Source organism: Cherax quadricarinatus, chromosome 34, assembly GCF_038502225.1.
Source record: "Cherax quadricarinatus isolate ZL_2023a chromosome 34, ASM3850222v1, whole genome shotgun sequence".
Classification (NCBI taxonomy): domain Eukaryota; kingdom Metazoa; phylum Arthropoda; class Malacostraca; order Decapoda; family Parastacidae; genus Cherax; species Cherax quadricarinatus.
The window spans coordinates 26,174,442-26,201,364 of record NC_091325.1 but is presented as its reverse complement, the minus strand read 5'-3'; the positions used below and the strand labels follow the sequence as shown (position 1 = coordinate 26,201,364).

The window sequence follows — 26,923 nt, the reverse complement described above, 5'->3', positions numbered from 1 at the left end:
CATCATAACTATCACAGAAACGAAAAATAATATCATCACAACATTTCCATGAGGCTATCAAGACAGAGGAAATAGGGGAGAGCAGGAATGTCATCGCTAATCAGAAATCATTTGAGTTTTGAAGATGTGGGAAGGATCAAAATACACGAGGCAAATAACGTGATAGTAGGCTCAAAACTGGCGAAATAGACCGGGACAGGAATGCGAATGCAACTACAAAGCGATGCTTGATATCATAGCAGAAGCAGCCAGGTTTCTTATCAAGTGTAATTTCAACCACAAAAAAAAAAAAAAATAGACTGGGAGAACTGGGACATATGATGGTTTGGAAGCGTGGATGAATAATTCTACACAAGTCATCTGAGACATGGTATAAGGGTCCATTAAGAGTGAACATGTAAGTGATCATATAAGAAGGCCCTAAATGTATTATTACGTAATGGAATACATAATTTCTCGTCCCTTGTGCTTATTATTTAAGTAGGCCATAGTAAGAGGATTATTTTCCTCCTCTTTCTGCTTAAGTCAACTGCGTATTGCCGTACTGGAAACGTTTGTTTGAATTTCTCACTCTTGAAAAATCAAGTACACACCAGTACTGGTTTAATTACGAGCCCAGTCTTTAGTTTTCCATAAATTAATTCATGCTAATCTTTCCAGTTGAACTTAGTTTTTTCCATAGACAGACCTGCAAGTGGCTCAGCTGTCTCTGCAAAACCCTTATTATGACTAGGAAAGTTTCCCTTTGTACATTGAAATCCATCTTTCCTTGTAGTTCCAGGCATTGGCATCTCAGACATAGTCTTACATTTATCATTATCTGGGTGGAAAATATAAGGGCTCACCTGACAACCTATGAACTTAAAATTGGTAACAGGCACGAGGCATTTTTTTCTTTCATTTTGACCCTGCCTTATCCAGGCTAATTGGGGTAGTGGACCAGTAACAACAGCCTGGCTGAAGAGACAATGAACAAGAAAGCCTGGAACTAAACCAGGCCCTGTGGGTAGAAAAGCTTCTGAATCTAAGATATATCCCAAGACAGGATACGTAAAATATTGTCTATCCATGAGAGGGCTGAGACTGAAATTAATAACCCTCCATAAAATACTATGGGTCGTCTATAATCCATATGCTATTTTTTAAAATTATATAACCTAACTTCATCGAAAAATGAAGTCTTTTTCCCACCCTTCTCTGCAAAAGAGATGGCCAAATATACTGATTTGTGCATTCTGGTAGAATCAAACGATTCTAGTAATTTCTGAATAACAGGCATGGGATATACAGAATATGAATATAATTTATAGATATATATATATATATATATATATATATATATATATATATATATATATATATATATATATATATATATATATATATATATATATATATATATATATATATATATAAGCGACTATTGGCAGAAAGGTGGGCTAGTGCAAAGATGAGTAGTGGGGGGGGTTGAAGAGGGTTGGAATAGTTTTAAAAATGCAGTATTAGAATGTGGGGCAGAAGTGTGTGGTTATAGGAGGGTGGGGGCAGGAGGAAAGAGGAGTGATTGGTGGAATGATGAAGTAAAGGGTGTGATAAAAGAGAAAAAGGTAGCTTATGAGAGGTTTTTACAAAGCAGAAGTGTTATAAGAAGAGCAGAGTATATGGAGAGTAAAAGAAAGGTAATGAGAGTGGTGAGAGAGTGCAAAAGGAGAGCAGATGATAGAGTGGGAGAGGCACTGTCAAGAAATTTTAATGAAAATAAGAAAAAAATTTGGAGTGAGTTAAACAGGTTAAGAAAGCCTAGGGAAAATATGGATTTGTCAGTTAAAAACAGAGTAGGGGAGTTAGTAGATGGGGAGATGGAGGTATTGGGTAGATGGCGAGAATATTTTGAGGAACTTTTAAATGTTAAGGAAGAAACAGAGGCAGTAATTTCATGCACTGGTCAGGGAGGTATACCATCTTTTAGGAGTGAAGAAGAGCAGAATGTAAGTGTGGGGGAGGTACGTGAGGCATTACGTAAAATGAAAGGGGGTAAAGCAGCTGGAACTGATGGGATCATGACAGAAATGTTAAAAGCAGGGGGGGATATAGTGTTGGAGTGGTTGGTACTTTTGTTTAATAAATGTATGAAAGAGGGGAAGGTACCTAGGGATTGGCAGAGAGCATGTATAGTCCCTTTATATAAAGGGAAAGGGGACAAAAGAGACTGTAAAAATTATAGAGGAATAAGCTTACTGAGTATACCAGGAAAAGTGTACGGTAGGGTTATAATTGAAAGAATTAGAGGTAAGACAGAATGTAGGATTGTGGATGAGCAAGGAGGTTTTAGAGTGGGTAGGGGATGTGTAGATCAGGTGTTTACATTGAAGCATATATGTGAACAGTATTTAGATAAAGATAGGGAAGTTTTTATTGCATTTATGGATTTAGAAAAGGCATATGATAGAGTGGATAGAGGAGCAATGTGGCAGATGTTGCAAGTATATGGAATAGGTGGTAAGTTATTAAATGCTGTAAAGAGTTTTTATGAGGATAGTAAGGCTCAGGTTAGGGTGTGTAGAAGAGAGGGAGACTACTTCCCGGTAAAAGTAGGTCTTAGACAGGGATGTGTAATGTCACCATGGTTGTTTAATATATTTATAGATGGGGTTGTAAAGGAAGTAAATGCTAGGGTGTTTGGTAGAGGGGTGGGATTAAATTATGGGGAATCAAATTCAAAATGGGAATTGACACAGTTACTTTTTGCTGATGATACTGTGCTTATGGGAGATTCTAAAGAAAAATTGCAAAGGTTAGTGGATGAGTTTGGGAATGTGTGTAAAGGTAGAAAGTTGAAAGTGAACATAGAAAAGAGTAAGGTGATGAGGGTGTCAAATGATTTAGATAAAGAAAAATTGGATATCAAATTGGGGAGGAGGAGTATGGAAGAAGTGAATGTTTTCAGATACTTGGGAGTTGACGTGTCGGCGGATGGATTTATGAAGGATGAGGTTAATCATAGAATTGATGAGGGAAAAAAGGTGAGTGGTGCGTTGAGGTATATGTGGAGTCAAAAAACGTTATCTATGGAGGCAAAGAAGGGAATGTATGAAAGTATAGTAGTACCAACACTCTTATATGGGTGTGAAGCTTGGGTGGTAAATGCAGCAGCGAGGAGACGGTAGAAGGCAGTGGAGATGTCCTGTTTAAGGGCAATGTGTGGTGTAAATATTATGCAGAAAATTCGGAGTGTGGAAATTAGGAGAAGGTGTGGAGTTAATAAAAGTATTAGTCAGAGGGCAGAAGAGGGGTTGTTGAGGTGGTTTGGTCATTTAGAGAGAATGGATCAAAGTAGAATGACATGGAAAGCATATAAATCTATAGGGGAAGGAAGGCGGGGTAGGGGTCGTCCTCGAAAGGGTTGGAGAGAGGGGGTAAAGGAGGTTTTGTGGGTAAGGGGCTTGGACTTCCAGCAAGCGTGCGTGAGCGTGTTAGATAGGAGTGAATGGAGACGAATGGTACTTGGGACCTGACGATCTGTTGGAGTGTGAGCAGGGTAATATTTAGTGAAGGGATTCAGGGAAACCGGTTATTTTCATATAGTCGGACTTGAGTCCTGGAAATGGGAAGTAAAATGCCTGCACTTTAAAGGAGGGGTTTGGGATATTGGCAGTTTGGAGGGATATGTTGTGTATCTTTATGTGTGTATGCTTCTAGACTGTTGTATTCTGAGCACCTCTGCAAAAACAGTGATAATGTGCGAGTGTGGTGAAAGTGTTGAATGATGATGAAAGTATTTTCTTTTTGGGGATTTTCTTTCTTTTTTTTGGGTCACCCTGCCTCGGTGGGAGACGGCCGACTTGTTGAAAAAAAAAAATATATATATATATATATATATATATTATATATTATATTATATATATATATATATATATATATATATATATATATATATATATATATATATATATATATATATATATATAATATCGTGCCGAATAGGCAGAATTTGCAATCTTGGCTTAAATAGCAACGTTCATCTTGCCATATAGGACAAGTGAAAATTTGTGTATGCAATAATTTCACCAAAATCATTCTGAACCTAACGAAAAAAATATATTTCACTGTGTTTGTTTAGTATTAAATTACTGTAAACAAATCTAAAATATATTTAGTTGGGTTAGGCTAAAATAAATTGTTCTTGTTATAATAAGGTTAGGTAAGTTTTCTAAGATTCTTTTGGTGCAAATTTAAAAATTTTTACATTAACATTAATGAAAAAAATGTCTTTAAATGTATAAGAGAAAATTTTAGAAAGGACTTAATTTTAAATGAGTTCTTGCTGATTGACCAGTTTTACATATTCGGCACGACATATATATATATATATATATATATATATATATATATATATATATATATATATATATATATATATATATATATATATATATTGTGCCGAATAGGTAAAACTTGCTATTTTGGCTTTAATGATAACGCTGTTCTTGCCGATTAAGACAAGCGATAATTTGTTTATGCAATAACTTCGCAAAAGTCATTCTAAACCTAACGAGAAAAATATATTTCATTTTGTTTGTTATTAAATTATCGTAACTACTCTAAAATATATTTAGTTGGATAAGACTAAATTAAACTGCGGTTGTTACAATAATGGTTGGTAGGTGTTCTAATATCCATATTTACGAAATTATTATTTTTTACATTAACATAAATGAAAGAAACAACATCGTTAAACGTTTAAGAGAAAATTTTAGAAAGGACTTAATTTTAAATGAGTTCTTGCTAACTGACCAGTTTTACATATTCGGCACGACATATATATATATATATATATATATATATATATATATATATATATATATATATATATATATATATATATATATATATATATATATATATATATATATATATATATATATATATATATATATATATATATATATATATATATATATATATATATATATATATATATATATATATATATATATATATATGCTTAACAATTCGCAAACAGGCAAAATTATTTACAAAATATCATCAACATATCTATACCACTGTATAAATTACCATGAACAGGTGAGAGAGGATTTCCCATTGCCATACCAAACATCTGAAGAACTTGTTAATTATGATTTACGATTACCATTTCCTATTATCATTAAACTTATTAAACTTTGTATTGTTGATGCAAAATTTGTGTTTAATGGTATAGGTATGTTGATCATATTTTGTCATGTGCCTAAGAATGTAGATATAAACCATTTCCTTGTTAAATTAAATAGTTCATTCTTCAAATTTTACTATAGAGTTCGAAGAAAATAACTCATTGCCTTTCCTAGGTGTTTTAACTATTAAGGGTAACAATGATTTTAAATATAAAATTTATAGAAAACCAACAAATAACGGTTCCTGTGTACACTATTATTCTTCAGATCAAGATAGAGTTAAACTGTCGGTTTTCTCATCAATGTTTTTGAGAACTTTGCGTATCTGTAGTACAGAATTCATAGACGAAGAAATCTCCAAAATTTATGAAATAGCTGATGACCTAAAATACCAAAGAAACTTAATTGATAAATCCTTTTAAATAGAAATACCTTTTACAATTCCCAAAGGAACAACCAGCCTTATTCAACTAAAAATTTGTTGGGTCTCCCTTACCTTGAAAACTTAGTTATTATGCATTTTCTTCTTAAGAATTTTAATATTAAAGTTGTATTTAAAAATCTTGAAACAGTTAAAATTTTTTTTATAAATATTTCTCCCCAAAATGCTGACGGGTGTGTCTATAAGATTCCTTGTACAATATGTAATAAAGTTTATTACAGTCAAACTGGTAAAAGTCTTGAAGTAAGGTCAAAACAACTTAAATATATCATTAGAAGTGGACATGATTCTAATACTCTGTTCATTCATGAGAGAGATTTTAACCATCCAGTTATATAAATAAAATATTTGTTTCTTTGCTAAGGTTACAATGTGTGTTTACATATCATAATATGACTGGATCAAAGAAAGCCACTATCATGCCTCGGCATGACAGTGGCTGAGAAAGTTGTATCAAGCAAGTACATGGTCGACAGGAATATAATAGAATCATGATTCATAAAAAAGCAGTTTTGACAATGATATGAATATTTCTTTTATTTTATATAAATTGGATTCATTTATAATTAATAAAATTTGGGAAGAATTTAATGATACATATCATCTAGATACAGCGGTACAAAGGTACACGTGGTTGATTATAACATGGTGACAGCAAGTAGTTTAGTGGTTTACAGAATTAGACTGTTATTGGTGTTAAAAGAAAAATTCAGGAATTGTCTAGTTATTATCGTAAAGAATAATCGGGTTATTAGAGAGATCCATAAATAATACAAGCATATTTAACGACACAGAGAATAGTGGTAGGCAGAATATGTGCTGAGGTCCTCCCGAGTATTTCCTGAATATTTTTTTTTTGTCATCGACACCATGCCTAACCCTTCTAGGGTAGGGTAGGTGCCTGAGCCCGAGCCTTTAGCTCATAAGACTGTCATTCCCATTTGCCCCCTTGGGGCGGGGATGGCAGACCAGAGAGGCCTAGCTTGTGGCTAGGCCTGGGGACAGTTGGTCCCAAAGATGAGGAGGTACTTGTGCCTCCTCCCATGGGAGACTTAGGCCTCAAACACTCCCTAAAGAGGGAGCCAAGGCCGGGCCACCACTTGGACAAGGCCCGGGCCGGGAGAATACCGGCGAATCTTTAATAATAATAATCCTGAATATTTTAGAATTCCCCCAGAACATGGGGTATTATCAGCTAACAAATGAGCACATTCATATTCATATTCATATAGTTTATTTGGACATGATACATAGTTGTACAATGAATTATAGTAGTTGAGTGAACATGCCAAAAGCCCCTTGTATGCAGAGCATTATGGGCAGGCTTAAAAATTAATTTAAAATTAACAAGCAATGAAAGGTTCAGTGTTTAAAATTACAGTAAACAATTTACAATATGAGGTGCAATTGAGTTACCTCAGCCACACTGAATCATTATGAGTTACCTCAGCCACACTGAATCATTATGAGTTACCTCAGACACACTAAATCATTATGAGTTACCTCAGACACACTAAATCATTATGAATTACCTCATTCATTCCTTCCATTTATTAATTAGAAGGTTACACATAATAGCTGCATTCGGTATGTGTATTATCCACTATTGTAACGTAATCTCTTATGACACATGACTTGTTCTCAGCGATTAGAAGCTTAGGGCTGATTATTAAATCTCCTGGTTTTCTTTCCTCCTGCTTTCTGCAAACTTGGAGACCTAGCCCTTCGTACCCCATATGGAGTAGGATGTGGTGGTGGTTGGGGCTTGTGTGTGGGTTGGCACTCGGCCGTGCCTTTCGCAATCTGAGAGAGGCGCGATCGGGTGTCACTTTACCATACTCTGAAAAAACTTCCCCTCATTTCTCCTGTTGCTACCTTTGCAACATTGCACGGCTCCTGTTGAAGCACTGTGAAAGTACTTGAGCTAAAGATTTCCACCCCACGTGGCTTGGCTTGCATATATACACATACATTTATACATAAATGAGTGTGGGAGTGTGTAAATTGACCTGTTACTATGTATGGACATAAATATTTAAAACTATTTGTAATGTCATGTTTATTTACCTTAGCCATAGTGAGATGGCGACCTACAGCGAAGAAATTGCCAATGATGCAGTCTTGCTAATCATCCTGAAAGAAAATGCGGGTATGCGTCAAGTCCTTTGTAGGCCATGAGTTCTTGTCCAGTGTAGGGAAAAATATTATTCACCAAGTAATGATATAAATAATGAAGTATGCAGTCAGAAGCGATGCAGTTTCACATCTGACAGCCTCGTGGACTAGGCCAGTTGGAAAGAGGTACATTGTTCTTTAACCCTCCTAGCGGAAGGTTCTGTAGGATATCTTTCACGACATTCACCCTGAAGATGACTAATTTCACATAACTGTGTTAAACACAGTGTTTTGAATTTTCTAGAGCATGATTTATCACACGCTTGAGATTCTTTGAGTTATCGCATGCGCTTATCAACACAAGTTCACAGTGATGGACAACCATTATGGCTGAAAAGGGAAAAAATCATATAAGTCACGTTATTGCAAAATATCAATATTTAGATTGACGTCTTAGGCCAACATAATTTTGTATTTGATATTCTTTCCTTATTCTCAAAAATATACTTATTATGACACGCGAGTTTATTACATAACTACAATTTTCATTCCATGGGAAAAGATTTTCAGGGTGATCTAAAAGTTCCAGTGTAACTACCATATACTAGTGAAATGTCTGTTATTATTAAAAAATAAAATGAAGTTTCAGCTGTACAGTAAATGCTGGAATTGGCCAATACGTATTTGTAGAGAAGCCTCTGCAAGTGAAGCAGCTTGACGAAGTTGTCAGTGAACTTCCACATGTACTGTCATGTCAGCAAACTTTTCTGAAAACTCCAGTTGCATCCGCTCATTCTACTCGCCTGCCCATCCTAACACCTGTTCCACCAAAATCACTCGTGCCTCAAGAATTAAAATAATTTTAATATTTGAGAGCACTTGCTTCCAAACAAGCACCGGCATGCAACAGTTTGTAAAGTGGGAAGAAGGCTATACTACAGTTAAACTATAATAATGACGAGGCTGCTGTTGATATTATCCTCAGGATTTACACAGGCTCACAGGGGCGTTCCAAATCACAATATATAATAGTTTAATTAGGAAGCATTTACACTTTAAATTAATAAATAATTATAATAAATTATAATTGTACACAAAGTACAAATAACTGATCCTATTAGCATATATTTTACGGGTCCAGTACAGAAATCAGTGTGTGTGTGTGTGTGTGTGTGTGTGTGTGTGTGTGTGTGTGTGTGTGTGTGTGTGTGTGTGTGTGTGTGTGTGTGTGTGTGTGTGTGTGTGTGTGTGTGTGTGTATGTGTGTGTGTTAGGCTAATATTTTCGTTAACAGATATTTTAAAATTAGAAATCAACAGGTTCTGTTCATAAATGCTTCAAATTAATTATTGGTTTAAAGTGAGCACTTGAAAAACTATCCCTAACATTAGAAAATCATATATTTTTTCTTAAACCAGATTGCGAAAGGAATGTATATTTTTATAACAAATTGTGATGATACTGTTGAAGTCTGAAGTATAATAACAGTTGCTACAGGTCCGTGTTTTTCATGGTAAGTCAAGAGAAGACAGTGAGTGAGAAAATACAAATACCTCTCTATAGTCTAGGTTAAAAATCTATTTCATTTTCAAAACATTACAAGTTTATCAAGTTTATTGGTTCACTGTTTGGGAGGACAAACACATTAATGTAACCATATTTATATATATATATATATATATATATATATATATATATATATATATATATATATATATATATATATATATATATATATACATATATATATATATATATATATATATATATATATATATATATATATATATATATATATATATGTATGTATATATATATATATATATATATATATATATATATATATATATTCGTTGGAGGAAGTTTCTGAGCCACATTTTTTTAAGACGTGTGTTGCAATGAGTTTGAGAAACAGTCTTTTTTGAGTGTGTTGCAGTGCATTTGTGAATTATAATTTTGTAACTTGTGTTGTAATGAGTTTATAAAAGACGTATTTTTAAACTTGTGTTGCTGTGAGTTTGTGATTTTTTTTTTTTAATTTGTTTGTTGCAATTGGTTTGCGTGTGTTTGAGGAGTTGAGAGTCACTTCCCTCCCCCCCCTCACACCACCAGGCAGGCGCGGGAGGCAGCCAAGGAGAGCTCCAGCCTAGCACATCTTAGCAACAGAGTGAGCGCCCCTCCTGTTCTGCCCCCACCACGCCCCCCACCACGCCCACCTCCACATACCAACCCCGCGGCTGGCCAAGCCCTCCGCGCCACCATACACACCTCCCCGCACGCCAAACAAGTGAGCATAGATATGCCTGGGTCACGCATGCTCTCTCTTTTTAATTCTCACTGTAGTTTTTTCCCTTCTTAGTACTTTCATCGCTCAACTTCGTTTTTAAATGGTTTGCAATAATGATAAAATTTTTACAAGCATGCATGGGTAACTACATCATTTATCTTCTAAACAATAAATTTCTGTCCTGTGGTAAGTAATTATGCTTCTAGAGAGTAGTATAAGAAAAATGAACCACAACATTCTAGTTAAAATGTAGCCTCGTACATGTTCTTCTAGTCTTATGCTAATTAACTCTTATGTTAGTTTTATTTTAAGCTCACAAACAGTATGGACTTGCACAAGCAGACTTACATTGTATGCAGCAAACGATTCCTTGTCAATCTTTGCAAAGAAAAATATAAATGGAGATACAGATTTTAATATTTCCTCGTATTATGAAAAAACACTAAACAATTCAAGTTGGATATACTACTGAAATTGTTCATGTTTTTTTTTGTTCCTTTGTGTTCCCAATTTGTGAACTTTATTTTAATGTCTCAAAATTTATCACTACATTTATGTATATTGATCAACTGTAATGGCTAAGAGTTCTATGGCTTTGGATAGTTGTTATTGCTCTTTGGTCATCATCTGGAAAACTGTACTTGAGAGTTAGTAATATTTTAGTGCTAAATAAAACATTAGTAAAATCATATTCGAAGTTAAATGGAAAATGTTTAAATAATCAAAACTATTGTCTAGTTAATATGCGCGCACTTCTTCCAGTGAGTGATTCTAGAAAATATTCAGAGCAATGACATCAATGATGACATTAATGATGGCATCACTAATAGTATCAATGATGGCATCACTAATAGCATCAATGATGGCATCACTAATAGCATCAATGATGGCATCACTAATAGCATCAATGCATCAATAATAGTATCAATGATGGCATCACTAATAGCATCAAATATGGCATCATTAATAGCATCAATGATGGCATCACTAATAGCATCAATGATGGCATCACTAATAGCATCAATGATGGCATCACTAATAGCATCAATGATGGCATCACTAATAGGATCAATGATGACATCAACGATGACATCACTAATAGCATCAATGATGGCATCACTAATAGCATCAATGATGACATCAACGATGACATCACTAATAGCATCAATGATGGCATCACTAATAGCATCAATGATGGTATCACTAATAACATCAATGATGGCATCACTAATAGCATCAATGATGGCATCACTAATAACATCAGGGCCTGGGTCTGGCCTCTAGACCCAGGTTTCCAAAAATTTAGTCATTTTTCATAAAAGTGTGATAATGCAGATTTTTAAGTGACGTTTTCAACTATTTTATTGTCAAGTAATTATTTGGAAATATAGATTAATATATATTAATCAACTAAACCCTAATTTCACCAAGAATAACAAATATTAAAATTTTAATGAAATATAAGTGTGTAGAAATTGTCGGGTGTTAATTTCTACCAGAAACTGACACACGATAATTTATGAGAATCAGGGGACCCCAGATGTACAGTAGGCAGAGTTGCACTTTTACTCCCGCCTTATTCTGCCTTGATGTATAACACAGTTATCTTGTAGTGCATGTAATTACTCGAATAATCACAAAATTTGCATAATTAATAACTCAGTTTTGACTTTGATGAGATGATAATGTAAACACGCCTCACTGTCTTATCATTCTTAACGTTATTAGACTAAAGTGCCTCACTGTAGAAAAGTGTTAATAATAAGAGAAAGTATTTTCCATACACTTGCTTTTCATTTATTTTTATTATAAATAATAACCAGTGGTGAGCACAGCTAACCGAAAAGTTAGCTTCTCTAACCGCTATTCCGCTAACTATAAAATTAACTCCGCTAACGCTAAACTGCTAAACGGCTGAAAAAATTAGCGGAAGCTAACGCTAATCGCTAACTTTTTCACATGAATTCAGTTTCGGTTTAGAATTTTAGTCTTTTACTTTTACTTTTAAGATTTTTAGAACAGACCTGGAGAGCTTCTTAAAGATATAGAATACCAAGGTCATAAGAACAGTGTTGCAAACAGTACTCAACTTTAATACTCGAGTATAAGTACCAGTGTTGTAAAGTAACTAAGTAAAACTACTTGAGTACTCTACTTAAGTAACTTTTTCTGGTATTTACTTTTTAAAAAGTACTGAAATTGTTCACTACTTTTACTTAACTTCTGAAGTCTGTTATTACTTTCACTTCATTACAATCCGATAATGATACGAACTTGCTCCTTACATCATCAATAATTTTTGAAAAGTAAACACTGAGAAAAGTAACTCAAGTACAGTAATCAGGAAGTTTTACTTGTTTAATTTTCAACACTGGGGAAGATATTGTACTTCTATACGGTCCTAACTTGCATTACCCACGAAAATTAAGAAAATATAAAAAAAAACTGTAATAGTAGTTTAATAAGCGCACAGGAAGTACAAAATATTGGCGTTCTTCGTATCACTTGACTTGAGGACAAAATAGTCATCCAGGTGGAGCCACGGGTTCTGCGATTCCTGGCCTTCAGCCTGAGCGGCCTCTGCTTCAACCACAGCCGCTGCAGACTCCTCAACAACACCCTCAGGTGGAACAGAAACATCTCCCCTGTTCATAACGATAAGTGACAATGCATCCCGGTGATCGCTGATACTGTAAGATTATAACAATGTTGCTCAGATGCTGCTGCTGGTGCTGCTGCTGCTGCATTGACAAGTCACGTTTACACGTAGTCAGTCAATAGTGTGCCTGACTGACTTGGAGAAACGCACACAACAGACAGGAATAAACACGTGCGCTGTTTAAAAGGCATTGCTTTCCTACTACCAACAACGTATGTTTTTTTTATTTGCGGACTCAAAGTTAGTGGAACTTTATTTAGTGGAAGCTAATTGGTCCGCTAATGGCTTCCAAAGTTAGCAGAAACGCGTTATCTGCTAAACAAACAGTTAGTTCCACTAATTAGCGGTTAGTGGATTAGCGGAGGTGTCCACAGCTGATAATAACATTATAAACTAAACACAAATAAAGAATTTAATGTGATAAAACATTTCTTCCTTTGTGGGTTCATATATGTACTTGAGATATATTGAGCAAATACTGCATTTAATAAGGCGTTCAGCATACACACACACACACACACACACACACACTATAGCTACCAGTGAAGAGGAGGGGCCAGGAGCTAGGACTCGACCCCTGCAACCTCAACTAGGTGAGTACATCTAGGTGAGTACTGTATTGGAGAACTTCATGCATCAACATGTTAGGGATACAACCAGAGAGAGAGAAGAGGATGTTGCAGCAAGGCTGGATCTCATATTCACCTTGAATAGTTCAGACATAGGGGATATCACCCACGAAAGACCCCTTGGCACTAGTGATCATGATGTCCTGAGTTTTGAATATCTTATAGAGTTAACAGTGGAGAATGCAGCAGCACGAGAACAAAGAGAGAAACCGAGCTTCAAAAAAGGGGTCTGCATAGGATTGAGAAGTTTCCTGCGTGAAGTGCAGTGGGAAAGAGAATTAGATGGGAAGACAGTAAATGAAATGATGGAAATAGTGACCACTAAGTGCAGGGAGGCAGAGGAAAGGTTCATACCAAAGCGCAACAGAAAAAATGGTAAGACCAGAGTGAGCTCATGGTTTAATTGGAGGTGTAAAGAGGCCAAAGCCAAGTGTGCTAGAGCATGGAAAAGGTATAGAAGGCAAAGGACTCACGAAAAAAGGAGCTGAGCAACAGAACCAGAAACGAATATGCAGGGATAAGGAGATAGCATCAAAAGCCAAATCTGAACCAAAGTTGTTATACAGTCACATTAGGAGAAAAACAACAGTCAAGGACCAGGTAATCAGGCTGAGGAAAGAAGGAGGGGAGCTCACAAAGAGTGACCAAGCAGTATGTGATGAACTAAACAAAAGATTTAGAGAAGTACTCACAATAGAGCCAGGAATGCTTCCAGCAAACTGTGGAGGTAGGGTGCACCAGCAGGTGCTGGACAAAGCACACATAACCAAGGTAGAGGTGAAGAAACTGCTAGGCGAACTCGATACTTCAAAGGCAGTGGGTCAGATAACATATCTCCATGGATAATGAGAGAGGGAATAGAGGAACTGTGTGTGCCCTTAGCAGCAATCTTCAGCAAATCTATCGAAACAGGGCAGTTGCCTGAGGTGTGGAAGACAGCACATGTAGTTCCAATTTTTAAGAAAGGGGACAGACAGGCAGCATTAAACTACAGACCAGTGTCACTGACGTATATAGTATGTAAAGTCATGGAAAAGATTATCAGGAGAAAAGTGGTGGAACACATTGAAAAGATTGGGCTCATACATGACAGTCAGCACGGCTTCAGAGATGGGAAATCCTGTGGCACAAATCTACTTGAGTTCTACGAAAAGGTAACAGAAGTAAGACAGGAGAGAGAGGGATGAGTAGATTGCATCTTTTTAGACTGCAATTAAGCTTTTGACACATTACCACACAAGAGACTGGTGCAAAAATTAGAGGAGCAGGCAGGAATAATGGGGAAAGTACTGCGATGGATCAGGGAATACCTGACAGGAAGGAAACAACGAGCGTTGGTACGTGCTGAAGTGTCGGAGTGGGCGAATGTGTCGAGTTGGGTTCCACAAGGTTCAGCCCTAGGCCCGGTGCTGTTTCTTGTATACGTGAATGACATGGTGGAAGGAATAGATTCAGAAGTGTCACTGTTCGCTGATGATGTGAAACTGATGAGGAGAATACAAGTGGGCGAGGATCAGTTAAGATTACAAGGGGAACTGGACAAACTACAAGTATGGTCCGACAAATGGCTCCTGGAGTTTAATCCCAGTAAGTTAAGATTGGGAAAGGAAACAGAAGACTGCAGACGGAGTACAGGTTAGGAAACCAACAGCTGCAAACGTCAATTAAAGAAAAGGATCTTGGGGTAAGCATTGTAACGAACATGTGTCCCCTGAGGCACGCATCAATCAAATAACTGCTGCAGCATATGGGAGACTGGCAAACCTGAGATTGGAGTTCAGACATCTGAGTAAGGAGTCATTCACGACATTGTACACAGTGTACGTAAGGCCTATACTGGAATATGCAGCGCCAGTACGGAACCCTCACTTAGTCAAACACGTCACGAAATTGGAGAAAGTGCAAAAATTTGCAACACGATTAGTCCCGGAACTGAGGGGTATGTCTTATGAGGAGAGGTTAAGGGAACTCAACCTGATGACACTAGAGGATAGGAGGGATAGAGGGGACATGATAACAACGTATAAAATACTAAGAGGCATTGACAAGGTGGACAAGGATCGAATGTTTCAGAGATGGGATACAGAAACAAGAGGACACAATTGGAAGCTGAAAACCAAGATGAGTCATAGGGATGCTAGGAAGTATTTCTTTAGTCTTAGAGTTGTGAGGAACTGGAATAATCTGGAGAGTGAAGTAGTGGAAGCAAGTTCCATAAATAGCTTTAAGAAGAGGTATGACAAATATCATGGAGCAGGGAGAGAGTGAATTAGTATCGACCAGTGAAGAGGCGAGGCCAGGAGCTATGACTAGACCCCTGCAACCACATATAGGTGAGTACACACACACACACACACGTGGCGAGGTGTCAGAGTGGGCGCCTGTGACCAGCGGGGTCTCACAGGGGTCAGTCCTAGGACCAGTGCTGTTTCTGGTATTTGTGAACGACATGATGGAAGGAATAGATTCCAAAGTGTCCCTGTTTGCAAATGACGTCAAGTTGATGAGAAAAATTCATTCGATAGAAGACCAGGCAGAACTACAAAGGGATCTGAACAGGCTGCAGACCTGGTCCAGCAATTGGCTTCTGGAGTTCAACCCCACCAAGTACAAAGTCATGAAGATTGGGGGAGGGCAAAGAAGACCGCAGACGGAGTACAGTCTAGGGGGCCAGAGACTACAAACCTCACTCAAGGAAAAAGATCTTGGGATGAGTATAACACCAGGCACATCTCCTGAAGCGCACATCAACCAAATAACTGCTGCAGCATATGGGCGACTAGCAAACCTCAGAACAGCATTCCGACATCTTAATAAGGAATCGTTCAGGACCCTGTACACCGTGTACGTTAGGCCCATATTGGAGTATGCGGCACCAGTTTGGAACCCACACCTAGCCAAACACGTAAAGACACTAGAGAAAGCGGAAAGGTTTGCAGAAAGACTAGTCCCAGAGCTAAGGAGTGTGTCCTACGAGGAGAGGTTAAGAGGAATCGACCTGACGACACTGGAGGACAGGATAGATAGGGGGCACATGATAACGACAAACAAAATACTGAGAGAAATTGACGAGATGGACAAAGACAGGATGTTCCAGAGATGGGACACAGCAACAAGGAGACACAGGTGGAAGTTGAAGATACAGATGAATCACAGGGATGTTAGGAAGTATTTCTTCACCCACAGAGTAGTCAGGAAGTTTAATAGCTTGGGAAGCGATGTAGTGGAGGCAGGATCCATACATAGCTTTAAGCAGAGGTATGATAAAGCTCACGGTTCAGGGAGAGTGACCAGTGAAGAGGCGGGGCCAGGAGCTAGGACTCGACCCCTGCACCCTCAACTAGGTGAGTATACACACACACACACAACATATATATATATATATATATATATATATATATATATATATATATATATATATTTATATATATATTTATATATATATATATATATATATATATATATATATATATATATATATATATATATATATATATATATATATATATATATATATATATATATATATATATATATATATATATATATATATATATATATATATATATATATATATATATATATATATATATATATATATATATATATATATATATATATATATATAGACTGAGGGGAACGGGTGCCAGTGACACCTACGCTGCTCTGAGACCTCTCTCCCTGCTTTGGTTGCTCCCTTGCATCATTGCACAGCTCCTGATGATGCACTGAGAAGTGTGAAAGTACTTGAGCTAAAGATTTCCACCCCCCTACCGTAGCTTGTCCTGCATAGTTAAGATCGCCCGTCTGCGATTGTTTGCATATATAGGGCAAGTGGAATATTCAAACTGCTTCAGGAAGAAATCAAAATATTCTTCCTTGAAGCCTATATATATATATATATATATATATATATATATATATATATATATATATATATATATATATATATATATATATATATATATATATATATATATATATATACGCAGACCATCCACTGTGAAAGAACAGTGATATTCCAAGCACTTTCATGAATTCTCACATTATCAAGAAACTAAAAAAAAAAAAAATTAAAGGAAGGCATATAACGGGTCAAGATTACACCTCACCATTACATCCCACAACAAAGCAACACCTCACACACGTGTGACGACACCTGACTCTGTGGCATAAGACACAAAGAATGTAGATGTAAACCATTTCGACGTTAAATTAAATAGCTTAGTCCTTTCTATAAGCTTTACTGTTGAGTTTGAGGAAAACTCATTGCCTTTTCTAGATGTTTTAATTATTAAGGGTAACAATGACTTTAAGTTTAAAATTTACAGAAAACCAAAAAATAACTGTTCCTATGTACATTATTATTCTTAACATCAAGATAGAGTTAAACTGTCGGTATTCTCATCAATACTTTTGAGAGCTTTACGTATTTGTAGTCCAGAATTCATGGATGAAGAAATATCCAAAATTTATGAAATAGCTAATGATCTGAAATACCCAAGAAACGTAATTGATAAATCTTTTACAGTTGCTAGAAATATTTTTACAATCCAACTTTGGTTAACCTTATTCAACTAAAAATATGTTGGTTCTCCCTTACCATGAAAACTTGGTTGATATGCCTTCTCTTCTTAAGACTTTTAATATCAAAATTGTATTTAAAAATTTTGATACAGTAAAAAAAGCGTTTGATAAAGAATTCCCCCCAAAATGCTGACGGATGGGTCTATAAGATTCCTTGTAAAACTTGCGATAAAGTTTATTACGGTCAAACTGGTAAAAGTCTGAAACTAAGATTAAAACAGCATAAATATAGCATTGGAACTGGACAAGATTCTAATGCTCTTTTTGTTCATATGAGAGATTTTAACCATCCAATTGATCTCCAAAAGATTCAGAAGGAAATTCATGGTCGACAGGAATATAAATGAATCAAGTTTCATAAGAAGCCGTTTTGAAAATAATATGAATATTTCTTTATGTTTATATAAATTGGATTCATTTATAATTAATAAAATTTGGGAAGAATTTAATGATGCATTAAACGAGTAATAAATCTTAATTCTCAGGTAGAATACTAGGTGGGTTTCACCGAGTCAGGTGTCGTCACGTGTGTGTGAGGTGTTGCTTTGTTGTGATATGTGATTGTGAGGTGTAGTCTTGACCCTTTATATGCATTACTTTGATTTTTTTATATAGTTCCTTGATAATGTGAGAATTTCACTGTTCTTTCACAGTGGTTGTTTTGCAGTTTTCTGTAATCTTATTGTGCGTGTGTACTCACCCAGTTCTACTCACCTAATTGTCTTTGCAGGGGTCGATACACAGCTCCTGGCCCCTCCTCTTCACTGATCGCTACTAGATCCTCTCTCTCTCTCTGTTTTCAGAGCTTTGTCATACCTAGTCTTAAATCTGTGTATGATTTCTGCCTCCACTACATCACTTGTTAGGCTATTCCACTTCCTGACGACTCTATGACTGAAGAAATACTTCCTAACATCCCTATGACTCGTCTAAGTCTTCAGCTTCCAATTGTGACCCCTTGTTTCTGTGTCCCCTCTCTGGAACAACCTGTGAGTGTGTATGTGTGTGTGTGTGTATATATATATTTATATATATATATATATATATATATATATATATATATATATATATATATATATATATATATATATATATATGACTCAAGAAATCGTAATGACACGATTGCAAACAAACCATACCCCCGGCCGGGATTGAACCCGCAGTCATAGAATCTCTATGACTGCGGGTTCAATCCCGGCCGGGGGTATGGTTTGATATATATATATATATATATATATATATATATATATATATATATATATATATATATATATATATATATATATATATATATATATATATATATATATATATATATATATATATATATATATATATATATATATATATGCTTCTAGCTAGTATGTGTGTGTGTACTCACCTGATTGCTTTTGCAGAGGTCGAGTCACAGCTCCTGGTTCCGCCTCTTCACTGGTCACTACTAGGCCCACTCTCTCCCTACTCCTTGAGCCTTATCATACCTCTTCTTAAAGCTATGTATAGATCCTGCCTCCAGTACATCACTCTCTTTATTATTCCACTTCCTGACAAATCTATGAGTGAAGAAATACTTCCTAACATCCCTGAGACTCATCTGAGGCTTCAGTTTCCAGTTGTGACCACTTATTGCTGTATCCCACCTCTGGAACATCCTGTCTCTGTCTACCATGTCAATTAATCTCAGTATTTTATGTCATTATCAAGTCTTCCCTATCCCTCCTATCCTCCAGTGTCGCCAGGTCGATTTTCCTTAACCTCTCCTTGTAGGGCATGCCCCTTAGTTGAGGGGCTAGTCTTGTTGCAAACCTTTGCACTTTTTCAAATTTCTTGACATGCTTGAGCAGGTATGGGTTCCAAACGTGTGTAGAGAGCCTTGAAAGATTCCTTACTGAGGTGTCGGAATGCTATTCTTAGGGATGCCAGGCCCCCATTTGCTGCAGCAGTTATTTGGTTGATGTGCGACTCAGGAGATGTACTCGGTATCATACTCATCCGAAGGTCCTTTTCCTTGAGTGAGGTTCGCAGTCTTAGGCCCACTAGACTGTACTCTTTCTGCAGCCCTTTTTCGCCCTTCCCCAATCTTCATGACTTTCCACTTGGTGTGGTTAAACTTCAGGAACCAGTTGCTGGACCAGGCGTACAGCCTGTCCAGATCCCTAATAGTCCTGCCTGATCCTCATCTGATTTTATTCTCCTCATTAGTTTAACATCGTTTGCAAATAGGGAAACTTCTGAGTCTCTCCCTTCCGTCATGTCATTCACATATACCAGAAACAGCACCTGTCCTAGATCTGACCCCTGTGGAATCCCGCTCGTCACAGGCGCCCACTCTGACACTTCATCACGTACCATGACTTGTTGTTACCTTCCTCTCAGGTATTCTTTTATCAATTCCAGTGCCTTCTCTGTTATACCTTCCTGATCCTCCAGCTTATGCACTAATCTCTTGTGTGGAACTGTGTCTAAAACCTTCTTACAGTCCATGGTAATGCAGTCTATCCCGCTCTCCTGCCGTCACCTTGTAAAACTTCAGTAGGATTGTGACGGAGGATTTCCTTTCCTTGAAGCCATACTGGTTGTCGTGAATAAACTCATTCCTTTCTATGTTTACCACCACTCTTTTCCTGATAATCTTCTCCATGATTTTGCATGTTAGTGAGACTGGTCAGTAGTTTAATGCAGCGTGTATGTCTCCTTTCTTTAAAATTGGGACTACATTTGCTGTCTTCCACACCTCGGGCAGTCGCCCTGTTTCGATAGATATATTGAAGATTGTTAGTGGCACACAGAGTGCCTATGCTTCCTCCTTCAGGACCCACGGAGAACTGTTCTTCGGCCCCATCTCCTTTGAGGTATCTAGTTTTGCTTAGCAGCCTCTTCATCTTCTTGGTTGTATGTTTTGTGTGCAGCACTTGATGGTGTACTCCATCACTCAAGCTTTCTGGAATCCTTTTTGTCTCCACTGTAAATGCTTCTTTAAATCTCATGTTGAGCTCTTCACATACTTCTCGGTCGTTTCTTGTGATCTCCCTTCCTTCCATCGTCAGTCTGATTACCTGGTCCTTGACTGCTGTTTTCCTCCTTATGTGGCTGTACAACAGTTTCAGGTCAAACTTGGCATTTGCTGCTATGTCATATTTGTATTGATGGGGCCTCCCTCCTTATCTGTGCATATTTATTTTTGGTTCGTCGACTAATCTCCTTTTTTTCTGGGTCCTTTGTCTTCTGTATTTCTTCCATTTTCTACACTCAAAGGTGTAGACCTTTGGGTGAATCAAGGGCTCATCTTAGCCTTCCCAATATTTTTGTTGCCCTTGGGTACTTACCACTTCTCTGCTTCCTTGTATTTTGTTGTCATATATTTTATCATTTCATTGGCTGATTTTCCCTCCAGTTCACTTTCACTGAAACTCGTGCAATAATTCTCCATGCTTGTGTAGCCCCCTCTTTTGTAGTTTGGCTTCATTCGTTTTGTCCTTTCTGCTCTGTGTGTGTGTATGTGTATGTGTGTTTGCGGGCTGTATCACGTGCTGAAGTCCACTACATATCAAACAAATGCTCAACCCAGCAGGCGGAGATTTAAAAGCGCGTCACGCCAGTGCTGTTTATGAGACTGTTAGGTCTCTGGTATCCAAAGCGTCCCTCTGTATCTGAAAGAAAGAGAGAGAAATCAGACCGATCGCGGCTTGCAGTACACCACTTGACTATCGCGCCTCTCTGCTTTTCTGACTAGCAAGTTCAATATCTGGTTCCTGGATGAAGGTACACTAGTGGGCCCCACATATAATTTATCAAAGAGTAGACTTCTCGCTAAACCTTTCGAAATATGTACTGGTGTTTTCTAGCAAGCACACCATAGAACAAAGCTTGGCTACCTTGAAGACAGTCAAAATAATTGATCTTACTGCTTGTACCTGGGTGTAATGCCACTTGTGAGATCTTGGAAAAAAGAAATTTCCGACCTTAAGCGCACGGAAAACATGATAAGCAACTTTGATGGCCATGATGCTTTTTACTTCCTCACAGGGAGCCTTTCTCTTCCTGAGTTATCTTACTTTTTACAGTGGTCTCCATCTATTGTCAGCCTTATAATAGGAAAGTATGACTCCCTACTTATTACTAGTCAATTTAGGCAGACTTTGCATACGCACAGCTTCTCGGATGGCCTTGCCAATCTTCTTATATTCCTCCCATGTATCCAACGAGCTAGTGAAGAGAATTCTTCTAGAACATATACGCAGTCTCGCAGGGGTAGATGAACCCAGCTTCACAAGTGGCACCAGCATTTGGTACAACCTTTCTGTGCAGATGAAACCAGCTGACTCGTTAGCTAACAAACAATATTGCTAGGACAGATTCATCATGGAAAAGGCTGCTGCAGCGATGTTAGTGGGTGTAAGCTCTGAACGTGAGAGTTTGCCTTTTAGATGTGATTGCATGTCAGTATGTCAACTTTCTTCTAATAGTTCCCATTTCAGCGACTGACCCACAGACCCTTCGCATTGTATACAGAGTATCAGTGCATTTGTGGAATAATGGAAGTCAACCAATATGGACTGCATGGTCTGAACTGTTCAAATTTAAGTGGTTGCAATGTTAAACACAATGAAGTCAGCGAGGTCAGCCCTGTGCCTATCTGAGAGAGAGAACCTTAATCTTTTCTATCCAACACCCAAGATATACCCTCCAACTGCAGTAATTAAATGATTTCATTAAATCCCTGGAAGAATGTAGACTGCTGGCTTTGGGCTATACTTGTGCATTTGCCCTGGCTGATACATCCCATCAGGCACTGGTTAGCAACGTAGTGCTACTGATCACAGGGAAGAAAACAAACTCAGCTGGTATAGGAACTTGACCTACCAGTACCATTTCATTCCTGTAATATCAGAGACCCTTAGCTCATGGGTGTCCTCAAAGAGCTGAGTTCAAGGTTCACTGAATCAACAGAGACTTGAGGGATGCCACCTTTCTCTTCCAGCACCTTAGAGTGGAAATCCAGAGACGGAATTCGTGTTGCATCTTTTGTTCTCAGGATCTCGAAGAACTCCATAAATTTATTAAAGAGTTTCCACATTCCTTTGACTTCTGCTTGCATGTACATTCCTAAACTACTAAACTCATCAATATACAACCATACGTTCCATTGTATCAGTTTTAAAATATCCACACACACAAACACTCACACACACACACACACACACACACATACACACACACCCACACCCACACCCACACCCACACACACACACACACACACACACACACACACACACACACACACACACACACACACACACACACACACACACACACACACACACACACACACACACACACACACACACACACACTCACACTCACACACATACACACACACACACTCAAGACTTTATACACTGTGTACGTCAGGCCCATACTGGAGTACACAGCACCAGTTTGGAACCCACACCTGGTCAAACACATCAAGAAGTTAGAGAAAGTGCAAAGCTTTGCAACAAAGCTAGTTCCAGAACTAAGGGGAATGTCCTATGAAGAAAGGTTAAGGGAAATCGGTCTGACAACACTGGAGGACAGGAGGGTCAGGGGAGACATGATAACGACAAGGTGGACAGAGACAGGATGTTCCAGAGATGGGACACAGAAACAAAAGGTCACAATTGGATGCTGAAGACTCAGATGAGTCAAAGGGATGTTAGGAAATATTTCTTCAGCCATAGAGTAGTTAGGAAGTGGAATAGTCTGGCAAGCGATGTAGTGGAGGCAGGAACTATACATAGTTTTAAGACGAGGTATGATAAAGCTCATGGAGCAGAGGGAGAGAGGACCTAGTAGTGGTCGGTGAAGAGGCGGGGCCAGGAGATGAGTCTCGACCCCTGCAACCACAAATAGGTGAGTAAATAGGTGAGTACACACACACACACACAGGGAGCAGGGAGAGAGAGGACCCAGTAGCAACCAGTGAAGAGGCGGGGCCAGGAGCTAAGACTCGACCGCTGCAACCACAAATAGGTGAGTAAATAGGTGAGTACACACACACTCACACACACACTCACATACACTCACACTCACACACACAAACACACACACACACACACACACCCATCCTCCCTCCTCTCTCTCCCGCTTTCTACCCTTTCTTTCTCCCCTTCTTATTCTTTATCCCTCTTCTCTAGCCTTCTACCTCCCCCCCCACACACACACCCTGAAAATACATAAACGTCTCTCGGCGGTAAAATACATAAGCTTCTTTCTGTGGTAAGAAAAAACATCAGTGCCCCTAGAGGGCGGAAAACTAGAGATATGGTGGACAAACCAGGGTGGAAAGATTGGGAGTTAGAACTCCAAAAAAGGGAGAAAGAGTGGGGAAGGAAGATAGAAGAGCTTGACTAGATAATGGAGGAGAGGATAGCTGAAGAGTGCTGGAAGTGGGAGCTACAAACCTTAGGAGCAGAAGGTAGGATACAGTGCTCAGAAGAGAAACTAAAAAGCCTAAAACAGATTAGAGAGACAAATGACATTTCAGATGCGACATCAGGAATTTCTATGTCAGGCACAGACAAGGGGATGGTAAGAAACAAAGGAGATATGCCATACGCGAAGGCCCTATCACACCCACGTGGGCCCAGGGAAAAGACGAGGAGCACACTAAGATCAAATGACAGATCTGAAGACAATGAAGGTATGTTATATGCAGAGACTCTAGCCAACTGCAGTAGCAAGGAACAGCTGATCATGAAAGACAGTTCACTGAGCATAGAAGTTTCAGAAAGGACAGGGATTGAAGGCAAGAACATTTCAATTGAAGGAACTAAAACACCTCAGAGGATGCAAATGGAGACTCAGTGGGAGGAGGAAAGGGAGAGGTCAGTTTTTGTCTACGGGCTCCTAGAAGCCAAAGGGGACAATTTTGAAGAAATAAAACAGAAGGAAAAAATGATTGAAGGCATCATGAAAACAATAGGTGAGGGCGATATGACCCAGGTGACAAATTTTCGGAGAATTGGGTGGTTTGCAAGTGGAAGGAAATGGCCTGTCAAAGTAATTTTCAAGGAATAATCAGCTCGAACCAAGATCCTGCAAGAGAAAACACGACTGAGGGACAAACCGGGGTACCAGAGAGTGTACCTTGATCGCGACACAACACAAGAAAAAAGGGCTACACTGAAAGAGAGGGTACAGAGATGCAAGGAGGAACGAGAGGCAATGAGGAAGATGAGCAGGACCCAGACACAGAAGGAAGGGCAAACACACCCCGCAGAAACTCTCACAGAAAGACTCCAACCGCGACAATCCCAACGCAACTGAGCAATCTAAACCAAAACCCACACACTGTTCCTTCTGCCACCAACCCCCACATCACAAACCTCACCCCAACAGCTGCCCCTTATGGGCATTCTGACCCCACCCCCCTCATCACAAACCCCACCCACACCACAGCCCCCCATAGGCCCCCACCAAGGCTCTCACTCCCCCAACCCCAATATTCTTGGAGGACCACAGTGATAGAAAAGAAGCTGAAGGTTTGGTACACAAACGCGGATGGAATAACGAATAAATATGAGGAGTGGCACGAAAGAACCAGTGAGAAATCCCCAGATATCATATCAGTCACAGAAACGAAACTCACTGAGACAATAACAGACGCAATCTTCCCACTGGGATATCAGATCCTGAGGAAAGATAGAAGGAGTAGAGGGGGAGCAGGGGTTGCACTGCTCATAAAAAACCGATGGGGATTTGAGGAAATGGAAGGCATGGACGTGATTGCAGAAAGGGACTACATAGTAGGTACAATTCAGTCTGGAGAACATAAACTAGTCATTGGAGTGATGTATAACCCACCACAGAACTGCAGGAGGCCAAGAGAGGAGTACGAAGAAAACAACAGAGCGATGGTGGACACACTGGCTGAGGTGGCAAGAAGAGCTCACTCGAGCAGAGGAAAGTTACTGGTAATGGGCGATTTCAACCACAGGGAGATCGACTGGGAAAACCTGGAGCCACATGGGGGTCCCGAAACATGGAGAGACAAGATGATGGATGTGGTACTTGAAAACCTCATGCATCAACATGTCAGGGACACTACCAGAGAGAGGGGAGGATGAGCCAGCAAGACTGGATCTTGTGTTCACCCTTAGCAGTTCAGACATTGAGGACATCACTTACGAGAGGCCCCTTGGAACTAACATTCAAGTGATTCTGAGTTTTGATTATACAGTAGAGTTACAAGTGGAGAAGGTAACAGGAATTGAATGGGAAAAGCCAAACTATAAAAGGGGGGACTACACAGGTACGAGGAACTTCCTGCAGGAGATTCAGTGGGACAGAGAACTGGTAGGAATATCAGTAAACGGGATGATGGAATATGTAGCAACAAAGTGGAAGGAGTCAGAGGAACGGTTTGTTCCCAGGGGAAATAGAAATAATAGGAAGACAAAAGCGAGTCCTTGGTTTACCCAAAGGTGTAGGGAGGCAAAAACTAAGTGCACCAGAGAATGGAAAAGGTACAGGAGGCAAAGGACCCAGGAAAATAAGGAGATTAGTAAAAGAGCCAGAAACGAGTATGCACAGATAAGGAGGGAGGCCCAGCGACAGTACGAAAACGACAAAGCATCGAAAGTCAAGTCTGACCCGAAACTGCTGTATAGCCACATTAGGAGGAAGACAACAGTCAAAGACCAGGTGATAAGGCTGAGGAAAGAAGATGGAGAACTCACAAGAAACGATCAAGAGATATGTGAGGAGCTCAACATGAGATTTAAGGAAGTATTTACAGTGGAGACAGGAAGGCCTCTGGGGGGACAGACCAGATGGGGACACCAGCAAGGAATATACCAACAAGTGTTGGATGACATAAATACAAATGAGGATGAGGTGAAAAAGCTGCTAAGGGACATCGATACCTCAAATCAATGGGACCGGACAACATCTCCCCGTGGGTCCTTAGAGAGGGAGCGGATATGCTGTGTGTGCCACTTACCTTAATCTTCAACACATCCCTGGAAACTGGGCAACTACCTGAGGTATG

General features: G+C 38.6%; 1 protein-coding gene across 3 annotated transcripts in view; it reads left to right on the top strand.

Moving 5' to 3' along the window:
- Positions 1–26,923, top strand: part of LOC128693799 (putative mediator of RNA polymerase II transcription subunit 12) — a 369,550-nt gene that overhangs the window by 251,561 nt on the left and 91,066 nt on the right. The window contains exon 7 of one of the 3 annotated variants that reach the window (XM_070091237.1): positions 9,843–10,017. The exons of the other annotated variants lie outside the window; for them this stretch is intronic. Within the exon in view, the coding sequence (XP_069947338.1) occupies positions 9,843–10,017 (175 nt within the window). The remainder of the gene's footprint in view (positions 1–9,842; positions 10,018–26,923) is intronic. 3 annotated transcript variants of the gene reach the window in all.